General features: G+C 44.0%; 1 protein-coding gene across 1 annotated transcript in view; it reads right to left on the reverse strand.

Annotated features, from left to right (window-relative positions):
• CCDC187 (coiled-coil domain containing 187) overlaps positions 1-20,543 on the reverse strand; it is a 141,798-nt gene extending 121,255 nt beyond the window's left edge. The window contains 5 exon segments of the mRNA XM_089677075.1: positions 4,301-4,400; positions 19,201-19,244; positions 20,231-20,311; positions 20,314-20,403; positions 20,531-20,543. Of these exon segments, the coding sequence (XP_089533201.1) occupies positions 4,301-4,400; positions 19,201-19,244; positions 20,231-20,311; positions 20,314-20,403; positions 20,531-20,543 (328 nt within the window).
• Positions 20,544-23,821: the final 3,278 nt, after the last annotated feature.

Genomic DNA, 23,821 nt, shown 5'->3' on the forward strand with positions numbered 1-23,821 from the left:
CGTCTGGCAGTGAAATTTAGGCTCCTTTTATTTCTTTAAAAGCTACAAATGTATAACAACATATTTATGGGGAAGGTATCTTATTTTTGTATATATTTTCTTTTGTTTTTGATTGTGGTAAAAGCTATAAAATATTTTTTCGGCCAGTAATTAGAAAATATTGCATGTGAATAGAATGTATACTTACATCCAACCAGCAGGTGGAATGTTATGTTCCCTTTTACATGTGTTCTATATCTCTCTTTTTAGCTAACCCATAGTGCTCTGCGAATCTTTGTTTTCTATTAACTGATTATTTGTAAAACAAATACACATACAAGATGAAAACTGAAAGTAGGCTCGCAGTCTGAGTGGCTATTCTAAGCTGATGGTGGTAGGGAGGTACTTAAGTGGCAGAGGAAGGCAGGGAACATTTGACCTTGGAAATATAAAACTGACTTACTCAGTCATGTGGGTAGGTCCCTGTAGCAGGGTTGTAAGTCCTCATGCACACTGGATGTTTTTACAGCAGCGTTTTTTGGCTTTTGACGCTTTTTTTTTCTACAGCCAGTAAACTCCCCAGCGTGTTATCCTATGTGTCCATGCACACATAGACTGTAATCAACGTTTTTTGGCAGGGACATTTTTTTGGCTGGAAAAAAACCCTGAACTAGTGGGTTTCTAGAGAAGTTTTTGCAGTAAAAACACTCTAACGCTGAAGAATAAGGTAAGATGTGCAAAGGAGGGATTTCTGACTGTACTGTGAGACAGTGGGCCACTTATTACTGCGCTCTGCCTCACTACTGATGTCTGAACTCTGCACCACTTACTTCTGACCCTTGAACTCTATAGTAAGTGACATAGAGTTCAGAGGTCTGCAGTAAGTTATGCAAAGTTCAGAGGCTAGTAGTAAGTGATGCAGAGCTCAGATGTCAGTAGTAAGTGATGCAGAGTTCATAGGTCAGTAGCAAGTGTAGAGTTCAGAGGGCAATAGTAAGTAAAGCAGAGATCATTAGTAAGCGATATAGAGTTCAGAGGTCAGTTGTAAGTAGTGATGAGTGCAGACATCAGTAGTCAAAGACGCAGAGGAACATCAGTAGTGAGTGATGCAGAGTTCAGAGGCCAGTAGTAAGTGATGCAAACTTTAGTGGTCATTAGTGAAGCAGAGATCAGTTGAAGTGAAGCAGAGTGCAGAGGTCAGTAATGCCATAGGGGTGAGTGTGTAAGTGGCACAGAATTCAGAGGTAATAGGGATGCAGAGGATAGTTGTAAGTGATGCAGAAGTCCATAGTGGCACAGAGGTAAGGAGTGAGACAGAGTTCAGGGGTCAGAAGTGGCACAGAGGACAGTTGTAAGTGATGCAGAGTGCCGAGGGCAGTAGTAAGTGACGCAGAATTCAGAGTTCAGTAGTAAGCGATGCAGAGTCCAGGGGTTAGTAGTAAGTGACGCAGAGGTCAGTATTAAGTGTCAAAGAATGTAGAGGTCAGTAGTAACTGATGCAGAGTTCAGAGGTGGGTAGTAAGTGACACAGAGTTCAGGGGTCAGTAGTAAGCAATACAAAGTTCAGAGATCAGTAGTAAGTGACGCACTTACTTACTACTGACCCCTGAACAGGTGCCCCAACTTCTAATGTTGGGCCCTGAGCCCAACCAGTGCACCTCCACAGATGCGGTGCTGCACATTCCCTATTCAACACTGTCTCATTCTATATGGAAGTCAACGTAGACTCTATTTAATTACAACTCTTTAAGCCATGCGCTATATTCAATGCAATTACAAATGCCCTATTTTCACCCATTTTCTTGTTTGTGGGCCTCGGGGGCCCAATTTATATTCTTACATACAGGCCCACTGCTTTAAAGTGGTTCTAAAGCCTTATGGTTTTTTATCTTAATGCATTCTATGCATTAAAGTAAAAAACTTTCTGCACTGCAAGATCTCCCCAGCCCCCTGCTTCTTCTTACCTCAGCCCGATCTGATCCAGTGATATGCAGAAGAGATGCAGCTCTTGACACTGTCTCCCTCCTCATTGGGCAGATCAAATTATGTGGTTGGGGGAAGGGGCCAAGCCGCAGTTAATAGACGCAGACGGGAAGGCTCGGGAGCGAGCCCACAAGTGCCCCTTTGGAAAGCAGAAAAAGAGCAGGGGCCTTGAGCGCCAGCGGGGGACCCCAGAAGAGGAGGATCGGGGCTGCTCTGTGTAAAACCATTGCACAGGTCAGGTATGACATGTTTATTATTTTAATTGTTATTTTTATTGTGGCATATCTTTTTAAATTCACTGGTCAATTTTGAGCCTGCCATAAAAAACTGTCCCCCCAATATCCACAAATACAGTGAGGAACAGAAGTATTTGAACACCCTGCGATTTTGCAAGTTTTCCCACTTAGAAATCATGGAGGGGCCTGAAATTCACATTGTAGGTGCATTCCCACTCTGAGAGACAGAATTAAAAAAAAAATTAAGGAAATCACATTGTATAATTTTTAAAGATTTTATTTGTCTTGCACTGCTGAACATAAGTATTTGAACACCTGAGAAAATCAGTGTTAATATTTAGTACAGAAGCCTTTGTTTGCAATTACAGAGGTCAAATGTTTCCTGTAATTCTTGACCAGGTTTGCACACACTGCAACAGGGATTTTGGCCCACTCCTCCACACAGATCTCCTCTAGATCTGTCAGGTTTCGGGGCTGTCGCTGAGCAACACGGAGTTTCAGCTCCCTCCAAAGATGTCCTAATGGATTTAGGTCTGGAGACTGGCTAGGCCACTCCAGAACCTTGATATGCTTCTTATGGAGCCACTCCTTGGTTATCCTGGCTCTGTGCTTTGGGTCGTTGTCATGTTGGAAGACCCAGCCACGACCCATCTTCAATGCGCTGACTGAGGGAAGGAGGTTGTTGCTCAAAATCTCACAATAAATGGCCCCATTCATCCTCTCCTTAATACAGTGCAGTCGTCCTGTCCCCTTCGCAGAAAAGCACCCCCAAAGCATGATGTTACCACCCCCATGCTTCACAGTAGGGATGGTGTTCTTGGGATGCAACTCATCCTTCTTTTTCCTCCAAACACGACGAGTGAAGTTTAGACCAAAAGGTTCTACTTTGGTCTCATCTGACCTCATGACTTTCTCCCATGCCTCCTCTGGATCATCCAGATGGTCATTGGCAAACTTCAGACGGGCCTGGGCATGTGATGACTTGAGCAGGGGAACCTTCTGTGCAATGCATGATTTGAAACCATGACGACGTAGTGTTCTACCGACAGTGACCTTTGAAACTGTGGTCCCAGCTCTCTTCATGTCATTGACCAGCTCCTCCCTTGTAGTTCTGGGCTGATTCCTCACCTTTCTTATCATCAGTGATACCCCATGAGGTGAGATCTTGCATGGAGCCCCAGTCCGAGGGAGACTGACAGTCGTCTTTAGCCTCTTCCATTTTCTAACAATTGCTCCAACAGTTGATCTATTTTCACCAAGCTGCTTGACAATTGCCCCGTAGCCCTTTCCAGCCTTGTGGAGGTCCACAATTTTGTCTATGGTGTCTTTTGACAGCTCTTTAGTCTTGCCCATGGTAGTAGTTGGCGTCTGACTGACTGTGGGGTGGACAGGTGTCTTTAAAGAGCTCAGACAGGTGCTACTAAGTTAGATTAATGAGTGGAGTAGAGGTGGACTTTTTAAAGGCACAGTGACAGGTCTTTGAGAGCCAGAATTCTTGCTGTTTCTTAGATGTTCAAATACTTATGTTCAGCAGTGCAAGAGAAATAAATTCTTTAAAAATCATACAATGTGATTTCCTGAATTTTTTTTTTAAATTCTGTCTCTCAGAGTGGGAATGCACCTACAATGTGAATTTCAGACCCCTCCATGATTTCTAAGTGGGAGAACATGCAAAATAGCAGGTTGTTCAAATACTTCTATTCCTCACTGTACATATATCTGTTCTAGAGTGAGGGACCTAGAAGGCCTGATGTTTGCCAAGGCAACAGACCCAAACAATGAAGGAAGAGGCTCTGATCTGTTGCCTGTCTAGAAACACATAAAATTGTGGAGGAGGCAGTGAAGCCTTATAGTGGAGGAAGTAAAAAGAAAGTAGCTAGACTATATATGTCCAGGGAACAGGAGGACAGGACTGTTGGGGGTGCAACAACATCAGACTGCAAAAAAATAGCAGTAAGGGAAGGCAATGAAAAAGGATGTGTAGAAGTGAGCAGCCAGCTGGACTGTATATGTGCTTCAACTGTTTATTTAGTAGTTTCGCTGGATGTGCAATTTTATTTCAGATTGAGATAATTTACAAATAATGCTGTATTAAACCTTACCAGAATATAAGTCTGTGTCCATCTCCAGCCTTCTGCGAATTTTCTGTGCCTGAGTGCGGCGCCTATTCTGAAGATCAACTTTATTCTCTATCCTCTGTAACTGTGAATAAAACAATGATTTAAACTATGCACTAACCCAGGGGTCTGCAACTTTTAAGACATAAAGAGCCACTTGGACCCGTTTCCGAAAGGAAAAAAAAGACTGGGAGCCGCAAAACCATTGCAACATTTAAAACAAATCCGACACTGCATATATTGTTTCTTACCTTAATGCTATATACAGGATCGTGCAGTTAGCTTCATCCCCCATATAGTAATTCATCCCCCATATAGTAATTCATCCCCCATAGTAATTCATCCCCCCTATAGTAATTCATCCCCCATAGTAATTCATCCCCCATAGTAATTCATCCCCCATACAGTAATTCATCCTCCATATAGTAATTCATCCCCCATAGTAATTCATCCCCCATATAGTAATTCATCCTCCATAGTAATTCATCCCCCATAGTAATTCATCCCCCATATAGTAATTCATCCTCCATAGTAATTCATCCCCCATAGTAATTAATCCTCCATATAATAATTCATCCCCCATAGTAATTCATCCCCCCTATAGTAATTAATTCCCCATATTGTCTCAATTCACTTACCTTTGCTCCGCGCGTTCCTCTCGCTGTGTTCCCGCGCTGTGTTCCGGTCTTCAGGGCGGACTGTGAGAGGAGTTCGTCACGCTGCCCCGCCTACATCCTGGCTGCCCCGCCTACATCCTGACAGCTAATGTTCCACGCTCCGCGGGCCGGATTAAAAGAGTCCTGACTTTTGAGGCGGCCGCCCGAGAGGAGGGAGGGGAGCGGGCGCCCGGCACACAGAAGAGCCGCATGTGGCTTGCGATCCGCGGCTTGCCGACCACTGAAACCCTATTGCCTGTCACCTGGTGGGCAGTGTGCTCCAGAGCCACAGCAAAGATGAAAAAGAGCCGCATGCGGCTCTGGAGCCGCGGGTTGCCGACACCCGCACTAACCAGACAAGCTTTAAAACATACATAAGGGCAGCACAGTGGCTAAATGGTTAGCACTTCTGCCTGGCAGTACTAGGGTCGTTGGTTTGAATCCCAAACAGGGCACCACCTGTCTGGAGTTTGCATGTTCTCCCTGTGCCTGCGTAGGTTTCCTCAGGGAACTCTGGTTTCCTCCCACACTCCAAAGACATATTGGTAGGTTAATTGGATCCTGTCTAAATTGGCCATAGTATGTGTGTGTATGGAGGTAAGTTAGGGACTTAACAATTGTACGCCCCTTGAGGGTTAGGGACTGATGTAAATGTACAATATATAGGTAAAGCGTTGTAAATTTTTTTTCTCACAGTGCTCTATTAAGCAAAGATGATGAACCCTAAGGGAGAGATTTACTAAAACTGGTGCACTCAAAAGCTGGTGCAGCTGTGCATGATAGCCAAGCAGCTTCTAACTTCAGCTTGTTCAATTAAAGTGATACTAAAGGTTCATTAAAACAAAACAAAAAACATGTCACTTACCTGCTCTGTGCAGTGGTTTTGCACAGAGCAGCCCCGATCCTTCTCTTTTCAGGTCCTCCAGCCCTGCTCTCTACATCCATAAGACACAGCAGAATGGGACTCGGCCCCGCCCCCCTGCTCCCTTCTCACAGGCTGTGATTGACAGCAGTGGGGGCCAATGGCTCTCGCTGCTGTGTCTCAGCCAATGAGGAGGGGGAGGCCCAGGAAAGCCAAGTCTCATGTGCATATTACTGGACTGACATCGGGCTTAGGTGAGTATTGGGGGTGATGCTTCACACAGAAGGTTTTTTACCTTCATACAGTTGTGCTCAAAAGTTTGCATACCCTGGCAGAAATTGTGAAATGTTGGCATTGATATTGAAAATATGACTGATCATGCCAAAAAATGCTCTTTTATTGAAGGATGATGATCATATGAAGCCATTTATTATCAAATAGTTGTTTGGCTCCTTTTTAAATCATAATGATAACAGAAATCACCCAAATGGCCATGAAAGTTTACATACCCTGGAATGTTTGTGTCAGGGTCCTGTCCACAGCACAAGTTCTGGTGTTTCTGCCAATACTCTACATGGCCGCAGAAGGACACCTCAGCCTCAGTCTGGTGCCAGACAGCCTTTATAAGGAGACTCATCACTTCCTCTGGTTTCTGGATGATCTCTAGCACCCCGTGGTTTGTTCCTGTTTCCTGCTTCCTGTTACCTGCGACTTCCTGATTCCGACCCGGCTTGTACTTGGAGCTGTCTGCTCTACTGACCCCTGATCTGACCTCGGCTTGACTAAAAGGATACTCTCTCTCTTGCTCCTCCGTGCATGACCTCGGCTATTCCACCTGACCACGTCTGTTCTGGTCACCACCCGGTACCTGACCTTGGCTCGAACTAACCAACAAACATCCAAATCCCAGAAGGCTTGCATACCACGCACAGGCGCCTCCAGTCTGCAGACCTTTCTCTGTGCACCAGCTGTGCTCCTGAGTGGACCACCAACCAGCACTCCTACAGGCGACCTGTGCAACTTTGGGCCTGACTCCCGCTGTCCCACTCTCAGGGGAGTCCGGAACTTAGCCGCAAGGGAAGACCTCTCTCCATTGGCCTCCATCACCAGGTACGTGATACTATCATCCAGCCAGTATGTCCGAGGCCGAGAGAGGCACTTCCGCACTAGAGGCCCTGTGCCAGCAAATGACGGCACTTACTCAAGCAGTGAAAGATCTAAAGCAAGGTTACTTCCAGTTGGAAGGGCATCTTCACTCGCTCTCTACTTCTACCGAACAGGATCTTTCCGCCAGTCCTAACCCAGTAGCTGCGCCTGCCAGTCTGCCTCCTACCACCACTCCTGCTGTGGTATTACTACCTCCGGAACCCCGAGTCCCTACTCCTGAAAGTTTCCTTGGGGATCGACGTAAGTTCAGAGCTTTTAAAAATGCCTGTGAACTGTATTTTGCTCTACAACCCGGAACCTTTTCACTGGAAGCGGTCAAGGTCAGGTTCATTATCTACCTCCTGTCGGAAGAACCCCAGTCTTGGGCACATAGCCTACTGGAACAAAAGAACCCAGCACTCAATTCAGTGAGTGAATTTTTTGAAGCCATGGCCGCCCTTTACAATGATCCCCAGAGGACCTCCACTGCTGAGTCTGCCCTCCATGCTCTAGTACAAGGTCGGCGGCCTGTGGAGGACTACATAGTGGAGTTCCGCAAATGGTCAGCGGATACTGGTTGGAACGATGCAGCATTAAAGTACCAGTTAAGCCTAGGCCTGTCCGAATCACTCAAGGATGAGTTAGCTAGGGTGGAAGCTCCCTCCTCCTTGGAGAACCTCATCCTGCTCTCTACCCAGTTGGATCGGCGTCTATGGGAAAGACGTGCTGAGCGTACTCAGACCTTTCGACCCACATGGGTTGTGCCAAAGATTCTAGGACCAACTGCTCCTGCCCCTACTCCGCAACCCATCAGCACTTTTGAGGTAGAACCAATGCAAATTGGTCTTCTCCGACCTGCCCTAACTCCTGAAGACAGGCTACGCAGACAGCAAGGCAATCTATGCCTCTACTGTGGGGCCACGGGCCACTTCCTGCATAGCTGCCCAGTATGACCAAGTAAGTCCAGCCAGCCCCATCCTTCGTACCTTCAGTTATCCGGGACTTTAACCACCCACACCATTCTACCCATGTCATTACAGGTGGCTGGAAAGAACGTCAGGTTGCGGGCAGTCATTGACTCAGGAGCCTGTAGCTGTTTCCTGGACATCAAATTGGCCAAGGACCTACACATCCCCCTTCTGCCTAAGAAACAGAAACTCAACATCTTACTCGCGGATGGCACTGCTCCGAGCTCTGGACCTGTTACCGAGGAAAGCATTCCTATTCTAGCAACCACTGACTCCGGCCATCAGGAGTTCATTTGTTTTGACGTCATCAGTTCCCCCATGTTTCTGGCCATCCTGGGAATACCCTGGTTGCAAGCCCACAACCCACAGATCAATTGGCCCAAGAAGGAGAAGTTTGTTCAGGGGGGAGAAGCCCAAACATGGCGGCCGAGGAGAGTGTGAGGCACTAGCATTTTGCTAGGCTCCGCTTCCCATCCTCCCCAGGGACCCTCTGGAACAAATTTATGAAGGGGTTGACTCACCGGAGTTCGGCGGGCCGAGGAGGAGAGGCTGGAGAGCAGGGGATGTGAGCGGCTCGTGAAGTGAGGCAGGAGCCTGGGCAGCTGGGAGACGAGGTGACGCGGCGGGAGCACGTGACTAGCCGCGGAGGATCTCTGGGAGGAGGAGAGACCGGCCGGCATCCCGAGGAGAGAGGGAAGTGCCGGTTTACTCCTGGCCTCGTTCCCCGGCGAGCAGACTGGCTCTGGACCCAGGAAATTCAGGAGACCCAGCCTGTTGCCTGGTGATGACCCCTAAGTGATCGAAAAGCCCAAGGAGACCTGGAGGAATCCTCCTAAGACTGAGAAAAGCCCTCTACCCGATGTCTGGAGCCTCTGACAAGGAAAGAGAAGGGTGAGTGAGAGCGGCTGGGGCTTACTATATACTAGGAATCTTCTGTGTATTATAATCTTCTGTGACAGAGAGGAGGAAAAAGGTGAAGGAGAGGAGGGGGGGATTCCCAAGGGTCAAGAAGAGGTGGAGAAGAGAAGAGGATTAAGGAGACCCAGAAAAGTAAAGTAAAAGGAAATATAGCAAGGCAAGGCTGGGTTAACAAGCTAGTGACATTTGACATACACGTGTATAGTGATCATAGAAGAAAACAAGACCCATAGAGGATATGAAGAATAAAGGAGTTAAAGGAGCAGGGCTCAAAGGGTCCCAAACGGGTACGATCAAGAAATATACTTCTCAAGGAAACATTACTCCAGAAAGGCCCCAAGGCGCTAGTGAAAAAGGTGAAATGGAAACCAGTTTGGGAAATAGCCCAAGATTATCACTGGGCATGAATAGCAGCTGTAGCCAACCAACGGTGGAAAGGCTTGAGAAAAAAGAATCTGATTACAAAGAATTACAAGTACCAAATAAGAAAGAGATGATAGAAATGTTTCAAAGTTTGGAGAAAATGATAAAGCAAGAAATGACAACTATTCGGAATGACTTGGGGCATCTGTTGTTGAGAGTGGAGGAAACAGAGGAGAAAGTTAAGAATCAGGCCCAAACCATTGTTAAACTAGAAAGGAAGATAACAAATATGGACTATATTCAGAAAAAACTTCTTTATAGGATGGAGGTACAAGAGAATAAGGAAAGAAGGAGTAATCTTAGGGTACGAGGAATCCCAGAGTCTGTAAAAGGGGAATCATTGTATGAACTAGTTAGTAAAATTTTAAACTCCATAATGGACAGAGCGGAATCAGAAGTGACTAAACTGGATGGAGTGTTCAGAATAGGAAAGTTCAAACAGATCACGGGGAAGGAGAGACCGAGAGATACAGTTGTTCAATTCCAAAAATTTGGGGACAAAGATAAGATTTGGAGGAAGATTAAAGGAAGATCAATAATTAAATATAGAGATATAGATATCCAAATTTATGCAGACTTAACACCAGAGACCCTATGGAGAAGAAGATCCCTGAGACCTTTATTGGAGCAAATGAGAAAGCAGAAAGTGCAGTATAGATGGGGAACCCCAGAATGCCTAATTGGATGGAGAAACGGAGTCACAGCCTACCTGAGATTTTCGGAGGAACTGAGAGATTTTTGTGAGAGACTGGACTTGCAAAGAATGGAGATAGAAGGATGGGAAGAAGAAAAAGGAGATTTAGAAGACATAAGAAAAGAGGACTGGCAGCGGGTCAGGGGAGGAAGGGAGGAGGGCTTGGGGCGAGGGAGAGAGTGAGGGGAGAAATAGGGACTTTGAATTTTTTTTTTTCTCCTCTCGCCCTCTCTTTCTCTTCCCATTTACCCCCCCTTATGAAAATAGGGTATTTCTTCTGGGGTCAAGTTGTTAGAGAGAGGGAAACTGGGGAGGATGGAGGAGAGGAGAGCCGTCCATGGGCGGAGGTCAACCCCAAAGTCTTAAATCAAGGGTGGGAATGGTCCCACAAATGATTAGTAGGCACTCTACAAGCCTAAAAAGGGGTAGGGGGAAAGGGGGGAGGGTGATGGGAGGGGGCAGGGAGGGGGGGATGGGGGTTGGGTTGGAGGGGGGAGACGGGGGTCGGGTTGGAGGGAGGGAGGGGAGGGGCTACTGGGTTAATACTCTGCATGATAGTAGGAACAAAGAGGAAGAGGCGAATTGGAAGAGAGATAGAGTGAAATAAGGATGGAAGAAATACAGTTTATAACCTATAATGTGAATGGGTTGAATTGTCCCGGGAAAAGATTTAAGTTGTTTAAAGAGCTACATCATAGGGCAACGTCAGTGGTATTTTTACAGGAGACACATTTTGAGATAGAGACAAATGTGAAATTAAAATCTAAATATTACCCAACATGGTATTACGCTGACTCTCCAATTAAAAGAGCAAAAGGGGTTGCAATAGGATTGGCAAAAAATACGAGATTTGAGTTGGAGGATAGAAGGACCGATCCTGAGGGGAGATTCTTATTCTTGAAAGGTAAACTACAGGGAATTGAGTGTACATTAGCCAATATATATTGCCCCAATAAGAAACCGGAGATGTATATGAAGGGTCTGCTGAAAAAATTGATAGAATTTAAAAAAGGGCGGTTGATAGTAGCAGGAGATTTAAATTTCTGTATGGACCCACAAAAGGATGCAACCTCTTCTGTGCAGAGAGAGGGTGGTAGGTCTCTGAGAGCTCTGAAAAAAGTGATCCACGAGTACCAACTAGTGGACACTTGGAGAATAATGCATATGAAAGACAGAGACTATACCTTCTTCTCTAACGCACATGAGATATACTCGAGACTAGATTACATTTTAATAGACCATCAACTCATTGAACTTTTGGTTAAAATAGAAATAGAGACAAGAACGTTCTCGGACCACGCTCCTGTCGTAATGAAAATGGGATGGGGAAGACGGTGGACTGGAGGTTTAGGGTGGAGGTTAAATGAGGCTCTTCTTCTGGATGAGGATATAGCTCAGAAGATCGGGAAAGAGATTAAGGTATATTTTAAGGAGAATGAAACAGAGGAAGTATCGATAGCTACAGTTTGGGAGAGCCATAAGGTATATATAAGAGGAGTTTTGATTGCGGCTGGAGCAAGGAAGAAAAAAGAAAGAAGAGAGAGAGTTAGTGGGCTTCTAAAAGAAATATTGGACTTGGAGCAGATATATAAGAAGAAAATAACAAAAGAAACAAGACAGAAGTCAATGGGAAAAAAAGATGAGTTAGAGATGTTGATGGAAGAGGAGAAGAGAAGAGTATATAACAAAGTTTTAAGTGAGAGATATAGATGGGGAGACAGACCGGGAAAATACTTAATGAGAGCTCTGAATAAAAAGAAAAAGAGGAACTATATAGAAAAGATAAAAAGTCCTAAGGGGGAGTTGGCCCACTCAACTAAAGAGATTATTAAAGTGTTCACGGAGTATTATAGAAAGTTGTATAATATTAGTCCCCAAGACTCACTAAAGGAAACTAGAGAGGGTATTAACGAAAAAAGGAAGATATATTTAAAAAATGCGGGATTACCAAAACTAAGTGAAGCACAGTTGAACTCCTTGGACGCTGAAATTTCCCAGGAAGAAATCAAAGCAGCATTAAGAAGTACAGGGGGAGGAAAAAGCCCAGGACCGGATGGTTACAGTTAAGTACTATAAAAAATATAGTGAATTACTGCTACCCAAGTTGAAGAAGTATATGAATGCTCTGGGAGGTGGGATGGAGGTGAGGAGAGAATCTTTACAGGCCCATGTAGTACTTATTCACAAGGAGGGAAAAGATCCTTCTCAGTGCTCCAGTTATAGACCAATTTCATTATTGAATACTGATACCAAGTTATATGCAAAGGTCCTAGAAAACAGGTTGAAAGATCTAATGTCTGATTGGATTCATGGAGATCAGGTGGGCTTTGTACCAGGAAGAGAGGGTAGAGATAACGGCTTGAGAACCCTGATGCTTATTCAGAAAAGTAGAAAAGGGAAAGCCCCGGTGGTGCTCTTGTCAATTGATGCAGAGAAGGCATTTGATAGAGTGGACTGGGGCTTTATGATGGATAATTTAGAAGTGCTGGGGATAGGAGATAGAATGCGTGAGTGGATAAGTAAATTATATAGGGAGCCCACCGCAATCATTACGGTAAATGGGGAGAGATCAGACCCCATTGGGATGTCTAATGGAACAAGACAGGGCTGCCCACTGTCCCCTTTATTATATGTTTTGTCATTGGAACCTCTGTTGTCAATAATAAGGAATAGTGGAGCAGTAAAGGGAATTCAGATAGAAACTATAGAACATAAAGTAGCGGCCTTTGCGGACGACTTATTGTTTTACGTGGGGAATCCCCGAATAACACTCCCAAATATAATGAAGATCCTGAAGGAGTATGGTGAACTATCAAACCTAAAAATTAATCCAACAAAAACAGAGATTCTGAACATTAATATACCAAAGAGCGAAAAAGAAAAGCTACAAAAAGAATTCCCCTTTATATGGAGAGAAAAAGATATAAAATACATAGGAATAAAACTCACTGTCTCATCTAAGCATTTATATAGATTAAACTATATTTCTTTGATAAATGAGATCAGGGAAGAATTAAAAACATTAGAAGGAGGAAATCCATCATGGATAGGACGTGTAAACCTAGTCAAAATGGTAATTATACCTAAAATATTGTATAGATTTCAAATGGTACCAATCAAAATTCCAGAGGCTTTCTTTAGGATAATAAAAAAAATATTAACAAGATATATATGGAAGAATAAAAAACCGAGAATATCATATGAAACACTAAGTAGGATTAAAGAGAACGGGGGAATGGGTCTGCCAGACGTCAAGAGATACTATAAAGCAGTAGTTTTAGCAAGAATATATGATTGGACATTTAACCATAAGGGGAAAAGTTGGGTAAAAATTGAAAATGATCTTAGTGGAATTAGACTGAGTAAGATGATATGGGTTCCAGCACAGTTTAGAGGAATTAAGGAAAGCACAAGTATTTACACCCTAAATGTTTTAAGGGTATGGGATAATTTACACAAAAACATGAAATGGGAATTCAGTTCCATATTAATGCCTCTTGCAAACACTGAGTACTTTTCTCCAGGAAAAGATAAAATATCAGGGAGATGGTTTAAAAAGGAAGATATCCAATTGAGAGATGTTCTGGTTGAGGGGGAATTGAGATCATTTAAAGAATTAAAAGAGAAGAAGGGAGATATTTTCACTAGAATAGATGAGTGGAAATACCATCAATTAAAATGTTTTATTGGAAATCTCCCGAAACCCCTGAGATTAAAACAGGAGTGGAATATGTTTGAAAGACTGTTAGAAACACGTAGGGATGGGAAGCACGGTATTGCAAAAATTTATAGAATACTCACAGAATTAGACACAAACACAAAGTCAATTTTTATAACAAAATGGGAAAGAGATATGGAAGTAGTGTTAGATGAGGATAAACAGAAAAAGATATTTAGATTGATACACGAGAACATTAGTATGAGAGAGGTTGAGATTAACTATAAGTGTGTTACACGATGGCACATTACACCAAGTATTGAGCATAAGATGAGTGGGGAAAAATCAAAAATGTGTTGGAGAGGATGTGGAGAGATAGGCACGGTGTTTCACATATGGTGGGAATGTCCGAAAATTCAAGCTTTTTGGAAGACTATAGTTAAATTGATTGAAAAAATAACTGGAAATGACATAGGGTTAGACCCAACGATGTGCCTCCTACATAATGTTGAGACATCAGTAAATAAATACAAAGAATCAGGTGTATGGTACTATTTAAATGTGGCAAAAGGTTTGATACCCAAGTTTTGGCAGAAAACAGAGGTTCCGCAGGAGGAAGACTGGATTAACAGAGTAAACCAGATTGGTAGAATGGAAAAATCGTACCATATGCAGGAAGATAGAATGGGAGTATATTATACGAGATGGGAAAAGTGGGAAAAATCAGGATTGAAAGAGAAATATAGAAAATTATAAACTAGGACGTTATCCAAAGTTAGTAGGTCTCGAGAGATTGGAGTAGGTTAGAGCTTGCAGAGGGGGAGGTGGGGGGAGGGGGGGTGGGAAGGGGGTGGGAGGGTTGGGAAAGAAAAGAGTTCTTAGAAGGGGAAATGTAGAAATGTTATGTATGTTTATTTATATGCGATATGTCTCCTTTTATGGATATTTGTAATAACATGAAAAATTTATAAATATTTAAATTAAAAAAAAAATAAAAAAATTGGCCCAAGAAGGAAATCATCTTTTCATCGGACTATTGTCTGCAACACTGTGGTGCCCCTGCTTCCACCAACTCTTCCATATGTCTCTCAGTTCAACCTTCACCAGAGGCCAGTCAATCAGTTCCCGCTATCTACCACGACTTTCTTGATGTGTTTGATAAAAAGAAGGCTGACACGCTGCCCTCTCATCGGTCTTACGACTGCCCAATAGTGTTACTTCCAGGGGCAGAAATACCATTTGGATGAATTTTCCCATTGTCCGTGCTAGAACTAGAAGCCCTCCGACATTACTTAGACGAGAACCTCGCTAAAGGATTCATCCGCCTCTCTTCTTCCCCTGCTGGGGCTGGTATTTTCTTTGTTGAGAAGAAACATCGGTCTCTCAGACCCTGCATTGACTACCGAGAGCTTAACAAAATTACCATTAAAAATCGGTATCCTCTTCCTCTTGTGCCCGAGTTATTCCAGAGATTCTGAACAGCCCGAGTGTTTACTAAGTTGGACTTACGGGGGGCCTACAATTTAGTACGTATAAGGGAGGGTGATGAGTGGAAGACCGCCTTCAGAACGGGCTTTGGACATTTTGAGTACCTAGTGATGCCGTTTGGGCTGTGTAATGCCCCTGCTACGTTTCAACACTTTGTAAACAACATCTTTAGAGAGTACCTTGACCTTTTTGTCTACCTGGACGATATCCTGATTTTCTCTGCTTCACTGGAACTCCATTGGGATCATGTTAGGAAGGTGCTAAACACTCTAAGGATGCATGGCTTGTACGCGAAGGCAGAGAAGTGCGAGTTTGAAAAGCAGTCCATTCAGTTCCTGGGGCTCATAATTTCCACTGAGGGAATCTCCATGGACCCTCAGAAAGTATCGGCTATCCTGGAATGGCCTGCACCTTCAAACAGGAAAGGGGTCCAAAGATTTGTGGGCTTCGCCAATTTCTATCGAAAATTTATTAAGGGCTTTTCTACCATCATTGCCCCTATTACCCAACTCACTCGCCAGCATACACGTTTCTGCTGGAGCCACGAAGCTCAAAGAGCATTCGAGCAGTTAAAAGGTCAGTTCACTTCCGCTCCGGTGTTACAGCATCCAGAACCAACACTTCCCTTCATCCTGGAGGTGGATGCATCTGAAGTTGCTACAGGGGCCGTACTCTCCCAGCGCCAGGGCCCAAAGGCTCTGCTTCACCCAATAGCCTTTTGTTCTAGGAAACTGAGCCAAGCTGAAAGGAACTACGATGTGGGTGATAGGGAACTTTTAGCGATCAAGATAGCCTTCGAAGAATGGAGATACCTCTTGGAAGGAGCTAGTCATCCAATTATGATTTTCACGGATCATAAAAACCTGGAGTATCTAAGATCTGCCAAGCGCCTAAGACCTCGGCAGGCTAGATGGGCCCTATACTTCTCCAGATTCAATTTCCACATAACCTACCGCCCAGGATCCAAGAACGGGAAGGCAGATGCTCTTTCCCGTATGTTCCCAGACCCAGAGGAGCCTTCTCCCCCAAACACCATCTTGTCAGCCCAAAATTTTTTGCTGATCCAACCCAGCCTAAAATCTTTGATCAAGCAAGCCTCTGCACTATGTCCTGAACCCAAACGAGACTCCTTAAGAAGGCAGGATGGCCTTCTTTGGCACAAGGATAAGATCTTTGTGCCCCAAAAAGTAAGATCTCAAGTTTTCAGGGCCTTCCATGATCATCAACGGGCTGGACACTTTGGAGCCCGTAAAACAATGGAACTAATCGAGCGATCCTTTTGGTGGCCCAACGTGAATCAAGACTGTAGAGCTTATGTGAAATCATGCACATGGTGTCTATGTAACAAGGGAGACAAAACCAAGGCTTGGGGGTTACTGAGGCCCCTGCCCATTCCTGATCGTCCCTGGGAGAGGGTCGCAATGGACTTCATTGTGGACTTACCACCCTCTGAGGGGTTTACTACCATTCTGGTAGTAGTGGATCGGCTATCCAAGATGGCCCACTTCTTACCAATGGTGGATACTCCATCTGCGCCAGAGACTGCACTGACCTACATCATAGAGATTGTCAGGTTGCATGGTCTGCCCAGTGATATTGTCTCAGACCGAGGGGTGCAGTTTACTTCAAGGTTCTGGAGAGCCCTCTGCAAGGCCCTGAACATAGAACTCTGCCTATCGTCTGCCTACCATCCCCAGAGTAACGGGCAAACGGAGAGCACAAACCAGACTTTGGAGCAATACTTATGGTGCTTCTCTACTTTCTCCCAGGATGATTGGGCATCCCTGCTCCCATTGGCAGAGTTTGCCTATAACAACTCAGTCCATTCTGCCACCAACCAGTCGCCATTTTGGGCCAAATATGGATTCCACCCTTCCTCCATACCTGACACCATTCCCGAAGCTTCGGTACCCGCAGTACAGGACAGACTCTCCATGCTACAGAACAACTGCAAAGTCCTCCGAGAGTCTATACTGAAATCCCAGGTCAATTATAAGAAACACTACGACAGGAAACAGAGAGGAAATCCTCCCCTGAAGATTGGAGACAAAGTTTGGCTATCAGCAGCCAATCTAAAACTCCCCTGCCCGTCATGTAAGTTGGGTCCAAGGTACATTGGCCCTTTCCAGATCAAAAGGGAAATAAATCCTGTCGCTTTTGAGCCGTCTCTTCCGGAATCATACAAGATCCACCCAGTTTTTCACGTCTCCCTACTCAAGCCAGCTGTTCCTGATCCTTTTCCAGGGAGAGTAGAACCACCTCCTCCGCCAATAACAGTTGGGGAGGAGACGGAATACGAGGTTGAAGCAATTCTAGACTGCAGAAGGCGGGGAAGACAGATCCAGTACCTGGTCAGATGGAAGGGGTACCCACTTGAAGAAAGTTTCTGGGAACTAAAAGGGAATATACATGCCCAAGGCTTCTCCAAGAGTTTCATTTCAAGTATCCTGAAAAGATGGCACAGGTGGGCATCCGGAGGCTGCCCTTTGGGGGGGGGGGGGCACTGTCAGGGTCCTGTCCACAGCAGAAGTTCTGGTGTTTCTGCCAATACTCTACATGACCACAGAAGAACACCTCAGCCTCAGTCTGGTGCCAGACGGCCTTTATAAGGAGACTCATCACTTCCTCTGGTTTCTGGATGATCTCTAGCTCCCCGTGGTTTGTTCCTGTTTCCTGCAACTTTCTGATTCCGACCCGGCTTGTACTTGGAGCTCTCTGCTCTACTGACCCCCTGATCTGACCTCGGCTTGACTAACGGATACTCTCTCTCTCTCTCTCCCTCCTCCGTGCATGACCTCGGCTATCCCACCTGACCACGTCTGTTCTGTTCACCACCCGGTACCTGACCTTGGCTCGAACTGACTAACCAACAAACATCCAAATCCTGGAAGGCTTGCATACCACGCACAGGCGCCTCCAGTCTGCAGACCTATCTCCGTGCACCAGCTGTGCTCCTGAGTGGACCACCAACCAGCACTCCTACAGGCGACCTGCAAAACTTTGGACCTGACTCCCGCTGTCCCACTCTCAGGGGAGTCCGGATCTTAGCCGCAAGGGAAGCCCTCTCTCCATTGGCCTCCAAAGTAAATATCCTTAAGCCTTTACAACCTCTGTTTAAGCTATGACAATAAAATCCGGAAACTGATTGGCAACCCCCCCCCCCCCCCCCCCCAAGTATCACTACTTATAGAATAATTGCGCTTATAAGTGTACATCATTTATATGGTCCAGTCTCTGCAACCTGAAAATAGTAAATGGCATTGCTTGCCTTATTAGTCTGGATTGGAGGATTTGACAATAAAGCCTCCTGCATCTGTTTTATGCCTCCTCTGCTGTACAGAAAGAAGCTGTCTCTGGGTGCTTTGGTAGATGAGCTATTCGTTTAACCCAACTTCAGAGCTGCTTTTTTGCCCCCATCAGCGTCCTCTAGTAGTAAAATGGAGGTTTGAAAAATACCCTGGGAAGTTACATTATACATCCAGATACCTTTTAACATTTTTACTTCTTTTCATTGCAATAGGGGAGCAGCTACTCTACCTTGCAGTACCAGACACCCTTAAAAATTGCATTAGTGCCCACCCACTGCCTTACATTCTGCTAAATGATAGCACAACTTATAGAGAGCAGTGCAAGCTTGGTATGCGTCTTCAGAGACAAGCTTTTCATTTTCATGACATTTTCAATGATACACTTATGTATGCTTCGAAACAGAGGCACAAAAAAGTTGTAAATATTCCAAAATATTACTGCAAATAAATCAACCCTTTCTTTGACAAAATAAGACTAGAGAAATAAAGCTCATTTTCCATCTTAAATCAACCAATTAGATTTTAGATTTCTATAGTTAAAACAACAAAAACATTCTAAACAGATGCTATGTATTGCTGTACTTTACCTATTTCAGTCCAGTACAATAAAATAAGTTTAACAGCAGATTATAATAAATTTGTTTCCTTACAAAAAATGTAGAAAAGAAACCAGAAGTGTAAACCTGTGTAAGCAGTGACACCTGGATATAGAATCTGATTATCTGCTATAAGCAAAAGAGACATTTTTTTTTTTTTTTACTCACTACGTGTTTAGCTTCCATGAGGCTATCCCACGCCCGGGAGACATCTAGAGGAAAAAAACCCTCAAATTAGAACACAGTGCTAGCCAGTAGGGATTTGGGGCCATCTAAAAGCAAACCGCAGGTCATGAAATGTTTATTCCACAGAAAACATGGCAGAAACTTCCCAGACATTCTTTTAATGTAGATGTTAAATCATATTCTGAGTCAATTACACAATGTAGGACTTTACTCTTTATTTTAAACTCCTTCTCCTCTCCTGAAATACTCTGCGCTGCTGGAGGGCCTGTTCCTTCTGCTGTCTAAAGCCGTACATAGATTACGCAATGGGTGGAAAGAAAGAAAATGGCTCAATTCCCCAATCAACACAGTCAGTGTTGATGAAAGAATCCCTCCTACAGCACTATTGTGTTCTGTCAGTGGGGAGCCTTGCCTGCTGGCAGAACACAATGATTAGTGCTGAAGGCTATAGCTGGAGGCACTAATCATTTGGGACAAATACTCTTTGCTGCTGGGGCACTGTGCTCTTTCCGCTAACTCTTGTCTGCTGAAATGCTTGTGTATGCTGGAGGACTCTGCTCCTGCCACTACAGAACTCTGCCCCTCCAGAAATACCCTGGGCTGCTGGAGGACTCTGCTCCTTCTGCTATCTACTCTCCTCTTCTATCATACTTTGTACTGCTGAAGGACTTCTTTCTCCAATGTTTAACTCTCCTGTTCTGAAATTCTTAGCATTGATGGAGGACTCTGCTCCTGCCACCACAGAACTCTGCCCCTCCAGAAATACCCTGGGCTGCTGGAGGACTCTGCTCCTTCTGCTATCTACTATCCTCTTCTATCATACTTCATACTGCTGAAGGACTTCTTTCTCCAGTGTTTAACTTTCCTGTTCTGAAATTCTTTGCATTGATGGTGGACTCTGCTCTTCTGCTCTATAACTCTCTTCTGCTGAATCTATCTGCTGTTGGGGAATTCCGATCCTACTTTTATCTAAAAAAAAAACATTATAAAGACAATAGACTCTCACCCTCACCTTGCATGCGGCTGTATTGCGGGGAGGAAGGCGTGTTCCAGGCTGGCTTTTCAGACATGATTCTAGTACAGAGGAAAAAATAGGGAGGTTTGTGGTTTTGAAGTCTAATCTCTTTCCGTTTGGATGTGTGTTTGTACAGTGAACTGTCACCACAGCGACGAGCTCACAAGTCGCTCAGCTGAACAAGTTTCTGATTAATCTTGACATATTTACAAAGTTCCCAACGCTTGTTTGAAAATCTCTGCAACATCGATCACCAAACATTCCATTAGCTATTGGGATGAGCCATACATTACTTACGCGTCACATCCATCTCTCTAGGAGAGGGCAGAAAGTGTACGGCTGCTCTCAGAATTTCTTCAAAAAATGAAAAAATATCTGCCCATCACAAACAAAGAATCAGTTTATATACTGCTTGTCTCAGTCTGAAATTGCTAGTTGTTGGTCTGTCATGCTTACCTTTAGGCTTCTATCTTGTATATAAAGAGATGGCATACAGGATAAAGTCATATCAGCAATATATAAAATCATTTTTGCAGTTTTCCGTCCAATATCTGTTTTGTGGCGTAGCTATGCCCAGTGTTCTGTAAACAACCCTATAACCTGTTTCAAGAACTCTGCATCTTTGATGTATGAACAGTTTATAACAGCATTTAAAATAGTACTAAACCCTTAGCAATTTTTAGCTTAATACACTGAACACAATAAAATAAACATTTTTGAGTAAACTATCTGGTAATATCTTTACTCCAGGATAAGGTTTACAACTTTAATTGCTACTAGCCCCTGCTCTCTCAGTGCAGCTTCCCTGAACTTCCAGTCTTAATAGGAAAGAGTGAACAGTGGAAAGTGCAACCCCAAATTCACCTGTTAGGCCCTGGTCACATCTGTGCAAATTTTTTTTTTTTTTATTAGCACATTTGTCGTGCAACAGCATAAGGCAGCCTATTCACTTGAATAGGCTGCCCTATGTGCAACAAACACGCCAAAGTAGCTCCTGCACTTTTTTTTTTTTCCAAGTAAGCTTTGCACATTTTATCACGTGGCTACTACCTGGGTTTCAGGTGCATTTAAGAATTGCATGGTAAGCGTGATGCCTGTTTTTGTGTTTAACCGCAAATGCGCATGAACGCAAATTTCTGCGTGCGTTTGTGGAACATAAAGGTCTGAATGAGGCCTCGGTATGCAGAAGGCAGGACAAGTATGAAATGTCATGGAAGTGCCTTACCACCCTAGGCTGTGAAGCTGTGTTTCTATTGATGTACACACTGCACGGAGACGCAGTTCTAGTTCCTGAATGTATGGGTGGCTCCACAGGATGCTGCAAGAGAAAGGAGACACCCTGAAACAAAAAACCTGGGGAAGTGGTCATGGCATCAGCTTAAATTAAAGCATAGACAAATATTAAAAGATGTGGAAGCTGCGTACTCAGTGATTCGATTCAGCTGTTCAAAGTGTTTAATATCACTTTAAAGTATGTTGTCGGGTGTATCAGCGTTATGTTGTTTTCTTTGGTTGCATAATTTCTTTGCATGTTTATAAAATATTTACCTTCATCTCTCTCCCTGTACAGTATATGCATTTTGCCTTTGACACACATTTGTGAAGCATGTTTGACAGACAGAGAAATTGCAGCACTGTGGGAATTTAGAACTGGATAGTATGGAGCTATAGATTTGCACCGGTTACTTTAGTCATGCTTTGTATATTAGGTATGTTCTGTTGATAAGGATTCCTTGAGCTGTAGCTAATTGAACTCCCATCTGAAGGTGTTTGCATAGATCTGGGGCCAATGCAACTCGAAAGAGCCAATGTCATGACACCAATAATCTTTTTAGCTGTCCTTAAAGGTAGCATTTTGACCCCCACTGTAAGGGGTGCATTCTCCTCACTGGCCACTGTGACAGTGCGAGGCCCTGCCGCTGTGAGAGTTTTGGTAAATGTATGTAAAAAGGAAACAGGATTCTCAAAGATACAGTTTGAGAGGCTCTGGCGTGTTAATTGTGAGTGCAGAAAACTCTGTAAGCTTTCTTGTAATCCCGGATCAGGGCCTGGAGTTTGAAGGTTCCAAAGTGTCTTGGGTGGAAAGGAACCTTCAATCCTGTGTCTGGGCTGTACTATTTGCTGCAGTCTGTATGAGTGCAAAGGTGTGTAGGAAGCCAGATCTGAGGATAGCACAGGGCAGTTGCTGCCATTTGGAGAGAGAGCCAAAGTGTGGTGGCGGCGTGCTCCAGCTGTGCTCCATTCTCAGGAGCAAAGACCCTGTATTGAAGGGGACGTCTTGCCCAAAGCACTGGGAAGGTCAGGACAGCCATGTGAGTCTGAAGAGGCCAATAGAGCTGAGGTGACTAGCGAGCATAGAGGGACTGGAGGGAGTCCTGTGTTTATTGAGAAGTGGTAGAGCCCAGGGTGCTGGGAGAACCCTATCCAGAGGCCAGCAGCAAAGCTCGTACAGTGAAGCCAGGCGGGATTAAGAACATCATAGGCTTAGTGCTGAGGATTTTGGTGGGATTTTTTATGGAAATAAATAAAATGAAAACACAATTTTTTGTTAAAACAAATTAAATATTTTAATTACTATTAAAATGCCGTACAGATGTTCCCGAAAATACCATACATGTGTGGAGCCATTGATGTTTACATTCATGTGATCGCCCTACATGATGCTTTTAATATGGGGTGTGTGTGGTGGTGATGGGCGTGCTTTAAATTATAATTTTTTTTTTTTAATTCTACATAATTTAACAAGTTTTTAAACTATATCAAGTTATCCATATATGATAGCAAGGGCAAGTGAAGGGTACTATTAGACCCCCCAATGTCCAATGTAGCTATTCAAACACAGATCATATTTGAATACCTGCCTTCTTGGCTACAGTAGCCAAGAAATGATAGCTGTGACTCCCGAAAGTCACATAATACACATCGCTTCTGGGGCCATTAGTTACAGGAGGAAGAATAGATATTCCTAGAGTTCCTCTTGTTCTCACTGACAAAGCTGTTTTCTGTGGTCCTGGGCTCCCCGGTGGAACAAGAAAGCTTGGGAACCACTGTGGGTACTGCCGATGGGAAGGGGCGCACTTTGACAGCCCAATAAAAGTGACCGAATGGCTCTAGAGCCACCCGATCACCTTTTTCAGAAAGCACTTCATTGCAGCAGCTGTGAGCTTGATTTAACCAGTTGATATAACTAGGGCTGAAACAACTAATCAACATAATCATTTATAATGAATTATGAAAATAGTTAACTATTTTCATAATCGATTAGTTGGTCAGTCAATTTGTTGGCCTACATACAGAATGCATTATTGTTTTTATGTCAGTATACACAGCACACATACAGCTCAGTACACTGTTCATACATGCCAGTAAGTGCCTGAGAACTTGTGAATATGAATGTGTGAGGAACAATGCCTCATGGGACATGTAGGCCTGGGCAGGAGAGTGGTGCACTGAAACCGAAAATTCAGGATGCATTTGGCGAAAACCAAAACTGAAATGCACAATTTTTTAAAAATATATATTTTTATATATAATTGTATTATACTCGGCTTTTTAATTAACATCATGAATTTAAATGAATATGAATTT

This window comes from Staurois parvus, unplaced genomic scaffold, assembly GCF_062004578.1.
Source record: "Staurois parvus isolate SC_StPar_1 unplaced genomic scaffold, SC_StPar_1.0 ptg000176l, whole genome shotgun sequence".
Classification (NCBI taxonomy): Eukaryota; Metazoa; Chordata; class Amphibia; order Anura; family Ranidae; genus Staurois; species Staurois parvus.